At 43.0% G+C, this 10509-nt stretch overlaps 2 protein-coding genes across 2 annotated transcripts in view; both read left to right on the top strand.

Annotated features, from left to right (window-relative positions):
- Positions 1 to 10509, top strand: part of LOC138976561 (E3 ubiquitin-protein ligase TRIM33-like) — a 123093-nt gene that overhangs the window by 93239 nt on the left and 19345 nt on the right. The gene's annotated exons all lie outside the window — the stretch shown is intronic.
- Positions 6199 to 9934, top strand: LOC138976975 (E3 ubiquitin/ISG15 ligase TRIM25-like). Its single transcript, XM_070349867.1, has 2 exons — positions 6199 to 6358; positions 9107 to 9934. Exon 2 carries the CDS (start codon positions 9122 to 9124, stop codon positions 9932 to 9934), a length of 813 nt encoding a protein of 270 aa, XP_070205968.1. The 5' UTR covers positions 6199 to 6358; positions 9107 to 9121.

Raw genomic sequence — 10509 nt, 5'->3', positions numbered from 1 at the left:
CAATGCTGTGCGCGTGAATGGCGGAGATATACGGTAAGTCTGAAAAGACCGTAAAGAAAGTGCGGGTACGCTGGAAAGGATGAAGGCTGTTTGTGCGATTCTGTTTTTGTGTATATATATATGTGTGTCTGGTGGGGGTAGTTTTGAAAATTGCAAAGAACAGGCCATGACAAGTTTTATTAAATCTTTGATCGAAATTTCGGGATTATAAAGTACCCCTGATTTTGTTTTAATCCGACAGGTTAAACGGACCATCACTATCAAGCTACTGCCGGACATTCGTCCACTGTTTAATGTGTGGTTCTGGAAATCAAGATAGGTTCATAAATGATCACGTGCGAGGAAGTTACAATCTTTACAGCAATGCGTATGTTCAAACCTCAACGAGGTCAAGGTAAAACGACTGTCGTTAAGTTATTCACTGAGTGTCCGACCTGTCTTGGTGTTGACGCTTTCGCTGTAAAACTGAAAATGCTTTCAAAAACTCAAAATGTTTGAAGTCAGTCCATTTTCTCTATTAACTGGATTTGGCAGCTATATGATCGTGCATTCTTCTAGTTGCCGGACATTATGACTCAGCTATATGATCGTGCATTCTTCTAGTTGCTGGACTTTATGACTCAGCTATATGATCGTGCATTCTTCTAGTTGCCGGGCATTTTAACTCACCTGAAGGCTCACAGACATCCTTTGTGTGGCGTCTCTCGGGCTCAAGTCGTCCCTGAAGAGTTGCCTGGTTCAAAAGCAGAAAAAGAAATAGAGACTTTCTCAACGTGCAAATGGACTGGAGAACAAAACCCCATTCCGCACGACTGCCTTTGGTTTTACCAGGAAGAAGTCCCGAAAGAGGAACATATAACTTAATCAAGAACAAAACGAACTCTCAGAAAACTGATAGCGAAAACATTTCTGATAAAGACAGAGTTACATTGGTGTGGGTCTTTTCAGCTGGACACCAACGTTGGACAGAAGCTGTTGAACGTACCCGAGAAAAGCCGGGTGGGAGTGATGCTTGACAAGAAGCGATCTCTTCATCTCTACATCAACGGTGACGGCCAGGGTGAAGCCGCCCCTAGCCTGCCCGACCCCTGCTTTGCATTCTTTGGCCTAAATTGTTCTCACAGACACGTGAGTTTGTCGAATGAATAATTAGATGTACTCTTTTCAGTCAGCACTTTATCATTATAGTAGTGGCCATATTGTTTCAGAATAATTGATGGCATAGTTTCTATAAACCAAACAGAAAAATTAAAACTCTGAGGAAAAGTCTTCAAAAAGCTCGAAATATCTGTCATCAATGCTGACAAATGTCTAAGCACCATGTGTATCATCCCCGACCTTCTGACTAATTGTTTGACAGTTTGATAATCAAACATCCTCCTTCCATGTAGCCTGTCGATCGTTCTGATAGTGGCAGTGACACTTCGGGTATATTTATGGCGTAATTGTTACTTCTACACCGAACTTGAAACGTGATATTCTGAGGAAAAGTCTCTGGAAGACCTACAATCCCTTTCATAAATTAATGCTCACAAATGTGTGAGCACCGTGTTTATCATCCCGGACTTTCTGAATGATTGTTTTTCTGCAACAAGACACTAGCTGTTCACACAGTGCAATCCTACGCTGACTGAGTTTTAAAACATTATCACCATGCACACACAGTCCTGTTGAAAACATTATTACCATGCACACACAGTCCTGTTGAAAACAACACTTTGTAAAACTGAGATTATGAACTCGAAGTAAGTGTGAACATTGCTTGATATTTGTCCTTAATTGTTCTCATAAAACTTGCACCTTAGTTTTTACGTCATGAATTTTTCATTGCATGTGTTTCAGATTACTGCTTTACCTGTTCGACCCATACCGTGAGGTCACCAGACCAAACAAAGAGACTGTTTACCGGGCTTCCATTTTTTCTGTCGTTTACCATTCATGTCATTGATGTTGATGTGATTCTTGTTGCGTGTGTTTTGTGTGTAACAACATAATGTTATACTTGAATGAAAACAAAGCTCCTGGTCTTCTATTGATGACTGATTCTGGAAAGGCATTTGATAGGGCTTTCTGGACCGTTAAATTTAAAGATAAGATTTGTTCTGCTCAAACGATGGGTTGCAAATTGTGTGAAAAAATATTAAGTCATAGATGTTGATTAAAAGAGAGGATTTTACTTTTGATTAAAGTAAGGTAAAGTAATGAGACAAGGCGAGGTTCTTATCTCCAGGCCATGTCTATGATTTCTTGGTGTCGACATGTTCTTATCTCCAGGCCATGTCTATGATTTCTTGGTGTCGACATGTTCTTATCTCCAGGCCATGTCTATGATTTCTTGGTGTCGACATGTTCTTATCTCCAGGCCATGTCTATGATTTCTTGGTGTCGAAATGTTCTTATCTCCAGGCCAGGTCCAGGATTTCTTGGTGTCGAAATGTTCTTATCTCCAGGCCATGTCTAGGATTTCTTGGTGTCGAAATGTTCCTATCTCCAGGCCATGTCTATGATTTCTTGGTGTCGAAATGTTCTTATCTCCAGGCCACGTCTATGATTTCTTGGTGTCGAAATGTTCTTATCTCCAGTCCATGGCTAGGATTTCTTGGTGTCGAAATGTTCTTATCTCCACGCCATGTCTATAATTTCTTGGTGTCGAAATGTTCTTATCTCCAGGCCATGTCTATGATTTCTTGGTGTCGACATGTTCTCATTTTCGGTACATCAAAATACAAAGATGTTAGTGTAACAACTTTAAACAGGGGAGTGTTCCTCTCACATTGTTCAGAGATGACTCCATTGTTTTTCCCTTAATAGGAGTTAATATTGTTTTTGCGCATTGATTGAAACTCGGCAGTTATTCGGTTCACCTTTTGAATTATGAATGTTCACGAAATTGGAGTTGTGTGCACAGATTCCAAATTCTTGTGTAAAATTACGCAAGAGTTTGATTTAAATTGAAATTCTACAATTGTGTACGTTTTTCACGTAATTTGTGTAGTAAAGTTGCACCAATCGTCACAAATAATATGATAATATAAGAAATGCATCGCACTTTTTTCTGAAGAAAATTAACATATTACATATTGTGCCCATTGCTATGGAAATACATGCATTTATACAGCCGTGAAAAATGTGTGTGTTTGGATAGAGTAAAATGATACTAAGATTGTGGCGAATTTACATGTCTCTGTCTGTATATAATGTATGTAGAAGTTTTGCTTTATCAAGATTTAGTTGATTCAGTAAGATAATATCAGCACGAAATCTTTAAAATGGGTAATTCATGAATTATGTGGTTGGTCGCAGTTTTAGTTATAAAAATAGCGAACGACGAAGAAGAAGAAGAAGAAGAAGAAGAAGTTATAATAATGAGGAAACAATCCTTTCTATTTCATTTCAGAGTTTGTGTCAGTGGCAGACGATAAGGGGTCGGAAATGGGGTCACACGCTTCACAATATTTTAATGGGGTCACACGCTTCACAATATTTTAACGCAGCCAAAATTTTTAAAATATATTCATTGAATTTTTTGTTTATACCGACTGCTAAATTTCAATACAAAGCACAGAACTGTACCCAGATGATGGTTTCTACATAAACTCTTTTGTTGAACGTCTTTACATAACTACAGCCTATTAATATCACGATGCTTGCTAGTTCTCTTTAAAGGCACACGGCTTCCCATGTAAAGTGTTCTGCTCCCCCTCTAAGATCTAGCCAGGTTTTTGACAAGTAATAAGAACAATTCTGCATCTGGACATAGTCCACAACTCACCAGCTTGGGGGTGTTCTGTGCCAACTGGGATTTGCTTGTTTTGCATGTGTGTGTTTTTGTGTGTGTTTGTTTTGTTTATGTCTTATTGTTTTAGCTGACACCAGTGTTTGTTTTGTTTATGTCTTATTGTTTTAGCTGACACCAGTGTTTGTTTTGTTTATGTCTTATTGTTTTAGCTGACACCAGTGTTTGTTTTGTTTATGTCTTATTGTTTTAGCTGACACCAGTGTCCATCTCCAACATTAACTCATCCCCAAATTCTAACTCTGCACAGAAAGAAGTCAAGACGTTGATTGTTGGTATGTGTCCAAGCGGAGGGCATGGTCTTAACCCGTGTAAACACCTGGACCGGTGTGAGATAGCGAGCAGACTGTTTTCACGCCATGTAAACACCTGGACCGGTGTGAGATAGCAGACTGTTTTCACGCCATGTAAACACCTGGACCGATGTGAGATAGCAAGCAGACTGTTTTCACGCCATGTAAACACCTGGACCGATGTGAGATAGCAAGCAGACTGTTTTCACGCCATGTAAACACCTGGACCGGTGTGAGATAGCAGACTGTTTTCACGCCATGTAAACACCTGGACCGATGTGAGATAGCAAGCAGACTGTTTTCACGCCATGTAAACACCTGGACCGGTGTGAGATAGCAAGCAGACTGTTTTCACGCCATGTAAACACCTGGACCGGTGTGAGATAGCAGACTGTTTTCACGCCATGTAAACACCTGGACCGGTGTGAGATAGCAAGCAGACTGTTTTCACGCCATGTAAACACCTGGACCGGTGTGAGATAGCAAGCAGACTGTTTTCACGCCATGTAAACACCTGGACCGGTGTGAGATAGCAAGCAGACTGTTTTCACGCCGTGTAAACACCTGGACCGGTGTGAGATAGCAAGCAGACTGTTTTCACGCCATGTAAACACCTGGACCGGTGTGAGATAGCAAGCAGACTGTTTTCACGCCATGTAAACACCTGGACCGGTGTGAGATAGCAAGCAGACTGTTTTCACGGGAAGGATTGTGTTTTCAACTTACGGTCTTTTTTCTTGACCCTCTGCACGGTGAGGGCTGGACGTACAGCACCATGTAAACTTGCTTACAATTAAACCTCGTTAATAAAGATGTCTTGTCTGCATGGTCTTGTCATGTTATTTTACTCTCTCTCTCTCTCTCTCTCTCTCTCTCTCTCTCTCTTTCGCTCTCGATCTCCCTCTCTCTCGATCTCCCTATCTCTCTTTCTCTCTCTCTCTCTCTCTCTTTCTTTCTGTCTCTCTCTCTCTTTCTCTCTCTCTCTCTCTCTGTCTCTCTCTTTCTCTCTCTCTTTCTCTCTCTCTATTTCTCTCTCTCACACACACACACACGCAGTTGTCGCTTTTCATCATCACGCTTTCAAGTTTGATAAACAAAGTACACTGTATGGGAAAAAAGGCACTCTTGAAGTTTAATATCGAGCATCTGTTTACAGAATTAGGATTGAATCAGTTGTAAACATTTCATTGTAAATGAATGATAAGAAGGCAAATACTGCCAAACCTGTATCAAACAAATCCAAGTTGAGCATGGTTGAACTCATCACAGAAGTGATAAATAGAGATCATTCAAACCATCTCTGGCTACTCACAACATTGTAGTTGCAGTCACAGTAAAGAGAGAAAGCGGGAACGATCAAACATAGACTGCTGAAATGTCAGTTTTCACAATTCACAACCGTTAAAACTGTTTGAGGATTTAAAATGATAGTTGGTCATACATAGGTGGTTGAACTACAGACACGATTTTAAGGCAGTCTGCATCTCAGGCCGTGTACGTGATGACACTGCCAACTGTTGTTAGCTGTGAGATAAACGGCGAGCATCGTGCAGGGATTGATTTCCTCTAGTTTTAAATCCAACTCACGTGCAAGTATGGTGCAGTTTGGGTGATTGCACTGGTATGGGAAAACCCGACAACTGTCATCATTCTTCTATTTATTTCTATCTGAATAGATTACATTTTTCAATTCAACACATTTGAAAGATATTACAATGACTAAGTGCATTAGATATGGCAATGGCAAATTCACGACAAAAAAAGCTACTAATCATTCATTACGAACTTCGTAGTAAGTCTAATATTTTCAAGATCGGAAACAAGTCCCGATGCAAACAGGTGCAGTCATCGTTGTCTGTCGAAATGTTTTGTAATGTTTTGATTATGTAAATTTATGACTTTTGGTTGAAAACGGACTCTGAGTGAATCTTGTCAAAACTTGAAACACACTTCGGGGGTTCTGCACTGACTTAGTTCATGCGCAAATCGGGTCACAGTGTTCCCAAAGGTTCGCCCGCACTGTACCGGAAAGATAAACTTTGACCCACATCACGTGATCACAGCATATTAATTTTACGTCACACTCTTCAGTGCAATGGCTGCCGCTGTGCGAAGTTAGAACCAATGTGGACAGTTTGTCACATTCGTGTCTTTTGGAGTGAATCATTCATCCAAGTTATCGCTTCTGGATCACTACCATAGATTTATCAACTCCGTTGTCGACTATTCGTTTCTTCAACTACGCTCTGAGGCTGAGACAAGTTGCGAGGTCAGGTATGTCACTAATGATTCAACGTTCAAGGAATTTCCGGGTTTACCCTACTTTCGGTTCACAAGTTTCTGTTCTCTCTAGACCACACGAACATGTATATATATGCCTATGATTTTGTGTGTGTGTGAGTGTGTGCCTGTGTGTCTATCTGTCTGTCTGTGTGTCTATCTGTCTGTGTGTTTATCTGTCTGTCTGTCTGCTGCAATCTGTGTCTATGTGACACTTTACTTCACTTACGATCTCTAGTGCTGTATTCTGTCTGAAGATCGGCAGCAAAATCTGTAGCTCGGTAGACAATTTAATGCTGGCCAAACGGGGAAAAGTGCTGCAACGTAAGACTAGTACTCTTTTTGCAAGAACATTGTCGATTGAGCAGCGCAATGTTCAACATTCTTAGTCACGCACTCCACTCACAACGAGCTGACCCCATTCGGTAAAGCTAATAAAATATGCAGCTATGTCTCGATTTGGGTCACAGCGACCAGCGTGAATGTGACAACAACTTTGTTCAGTTCAGTGCTTCGTTCTACATTTAGCATGAGAAAGACTGTCTCTTTGTGGAAAGGAGGCGTAAGAGGATTCTTGTATTTGTTCAACAGTTGTTTATTTCTCGTTCGTTTTACACAGCCACTGCCACTGTTGAAACCGACAACACGGCAAGGGTAAAGATACGGTAGACATGAATGATACAAAATAAACAAATGTAGAAGGCAGTGCAGGACTTGTATCAAAACACCGGACGATCACGGTGGTCTACTCCTCTTTATCCCTCATGTAGTATTACGATACTAATTAGTCTGAAGTCTTGGCTTAATTTTGGATATGATCCGGTTCAACAGCTCCCCCGGTAAATGTCGCAGGGCAAAGCCTGTCGATGAATTGATTATCGATCCTTTCGCGTGCAAAGTCGAATCTGCATTGGTTCGAATATCTAGTTAAGTTAAACGGAGAAATACCACAGTGTGGGTAAAGGAGTGGAAGACTTTGATCGACCAGCGCTTTAAAGCTGTGGTTTATTTATGACTTTCCGGGGCTACGAGGTTGAAAAATAGGGATACAATCATGTACAGCAAACGCTACCCGAAACCCCACCTATACGGCGTGTATGACCTTGAGAGCTTCAGTCAACGCTTGAATTTTGCAGGGATAACATCCGGTTTGCTCTCTCAAGACTGATCATATTTTATCTTCAAGAGAGATCAAGGGGAAAAAATAAACGCCCCGGCGAAGATTCGAACTCTCGACCTCGAGACTTCGTGTCTCATGTCCTAACCACTAGGCTACTGCGCCAATTGAGAAAAAGAAGGAAAAACATTGATATGAATTCATGTTATGTTATTCTTGAAGCAGCATGATTTATATCTCTATCCGCCCATTGTTCAGAAGTGAATACATGTATAACTATTTCTTAGATGTCTGGTTTCAACTGCACAGAGCTTTGGAGAGATTCAATTACTGTTCTTGTCATTTTCTTGCATGTTGTAAATAGAGATATCGCAGCTATTTGCATGGCGCGAATGTCGTGTAGCATGACGGTGTAAACATGTACTGCGATTCTGTAAAACATGTTTGCAAATAAAGGCAAATTTTAATGTCAATGTTTACGTTTTTGCAACGCATGAATGATAATTCAAGCGTAGAATGATATAAAATTATCAATTTTTTATCTTTGACAATACTGGTGAAGTGGCCTAGCGGATAAGACATCGGCCCCGACATTTCGAGGCCCCGATGCCTTGAGTTCGAATCCCTGCCAAGTCGTTTATTTTTTCTGCTCGATCCTTCTTGACAAATATGCTCAGCTCTGCGAGAGCAAACCGGATGTTACCACTGCAAAATTCAAGCGTTGACTGAAGCTCTCAAGGTCATATACGCCGTATAGGTGGGTTTTCGGGTAGTGTTTGCCGTACAGAAATCTGTACATGATTTTGTCCTTATTTTTCAAACTCGTAGCCCCGGAAAGTCATAAATAGACCACAGCTTTAATAAAAGCTCCTGTGATGCAACAATAGTGAATACGACTGATACAGTCGGTGAACGCAGAAATTCACGAGCCTATTAGAATTGTTCGTGATATCAGCCTCACGGATCATTCTAGGCATGTTTTAACTAACATTTTCTATGCGATAACATCCTGCTCTTAGTATATTAATACGAGTGAAACTTACATTGAGAGCAAAAACTGTATTGAATAATAATAATACACAGAAAAGACAATAACCTTCAGCATAACAGGGTTTTTTAAAGCTCCCCCCGCCCCCCCACTCCCACCCCATCCCATCCCCCGAAAAGAATAAAGGACTGCAGGGGGAGGGGAAGAGAGAAAGAGAAACAGAGTAAGAATTAAAGCAAGCATATTAGAATCATATGCAGTATCATGACTATGTGTATCACATATCGCAATTCTTAGAGCATCATAAATATTCACTCTCGAATGTACGGGGCCTGTTGGCTGACAAACTGAGTTCACGTACGATTCCCTTCTCTACGAGCGAGCCCCATGTCTGTTTTGGAAAAGTACAGTAAATTCAACCTTTTAATAATGCTTTTCATAATGCCCCCCCGCCCCACCTCCCCCCCGCCCCTCCCCGCCCCCCCTCCCTCCCAAAACCCCACACCCTCTTCTTATTTTGTAAGACCCTGCTTCTTTAGACTTCTATTTCAAAACGTCTCTAAGTTTACCTCAATTTTCAAACTCCCTCTTTTTAAAGACCTGATTCTCTCAGAGCTTTTTGGTAATTTCAGATAACATATATAACCATGGCGACAGCTGCCCCGCCGGTGCCAGAACCCGACGACATGGACTGCAGCGTGTGCCACGAGCAGTACGTGCAGCCCAAGCTGCTGCCCTGCGGACACCTGCTGTGTCACCACTGTCTGCTGTCCTGGCTGCAGTCTCAAGACCAGGCCCTGTGTCCGCTGTGCCGCTGCGCCATCATGGACCCCGAAGAGCGAGACCAGAAGAGCTGGCAGGACGTCGCGGACGGTTTCCCCACAGACCTGGCCATGGCGGACCTGGTGGGGGCTCACCGTCTGCTCAAACAGTCGCACAGCTGCTGTATGTGTGAGGAAGCCGCTGCATCGTGTCTGTGTCTGACGTGCGGGGACCTGTTCTGCGAGTCATGCCGGAAGATGCACGTGAAGCAGAAAGTGGCCAGGAACCACACGGTGGAGGACCTGACCTCCCTGACGGTGGACAGAGTGGCGGGAAGCCAGCACGCCGCCTGCGCCGTCCACACGGACAAGACCACGGAGCTGTTCTGCCCGACACACGGCGAGAGCATCTGCCACCTGTGCGCCACGTCCCGCCACAGGAGCTGCCCGGAGGTCAAGGACATGGAGGAGAAGGTCAAGGACGCGCGTGCCGTGCTGGCGGAGCTGGCGGTCACGCTGACCGAAGGGGAGGCCAGGCTGGACAAAGCCATCCAACAGCTGGACGCGCACCTTGTGGAGACGGAGAAGCAGACCAAGAAGGCCATTGCCGAGATCGAAGCCGTGTGTGCGCGCCTGGAGAAGTCGGTCCAAGGACTGTCGTCATCGCCTGAACGAGCTGGCCCACAGCACGTGCTCTGACGTCAAGGAGGCGGTGACGGACACCAAGACGTGTCTGCTACAGCGACGCGGGAAGCTGACGTCACACAAACACGTGGTACAACGCGTGCAGGAAAACAAGAATCGCGACACTGTCAGCACCATGACGCCCGTGATGCAGACACGTGTTGAAAACCTCGACTGCAGCGCCACCTTGCCCTCAGGCGTCAAGGTCGTATCCAAGGAGACCGTCGTGATCGACGCAGAGGCCGTGACCCGCATTGCGAAAGAGCTGTCAGCACTCGGTCAGGCGAAAGTCATGTCTGCTGATTTGGATGTTGTGCCTGTAAGTATTTTGTGTGTTGTTGTTTTTTTAAACATCTGATTTTCTAAATGAACGATCTGTGATTTATGTGATTTTACTTCATTGACCATTTAACCAAGTTAGTAAACAATAAACAATGAGTGTGCGTCCACTATGAACGAATATAACTGATGTCAAGTCGTGAAATGAAAGCAATTGCTCAATGCTTGGTGTATGTTTTGTTGTATTTGTTAACACAGAAATCAGGTTTGTGGATCGAAAGTTTGTTAGCCAACGAACTATTTTGTCACTA

Source organism: Littorina saxatilis, linkage group LG9, assembly GCF_037325665.1.
Source record: "Littorina saxatilis isolate snail1 linkage group LG9, US_GU_Lsax_2.0, whole genome shotgun sequence".
Taxonomy (NCBI): Eukaryota; Metazoa; Mollusca; class Gastropoda; order Littorinimorpha; family Littorinidae; genus Littorina; species Littorina saxatilis.
Note: the sequence above shows the minus strand (reverse complement) of the source record. Positions and strands in the feature narration are given on the sequence as shown.

What these genes read in the sequence shown, in the direction of transcription:
- LOC138976975 (XM_070349867.1), top strand. Translation starts at nt 9,122, where the DNA reads ATGGCGACAGCTGCCCCGCCGGTGCCAGAACCCGACGACATGGACTGC.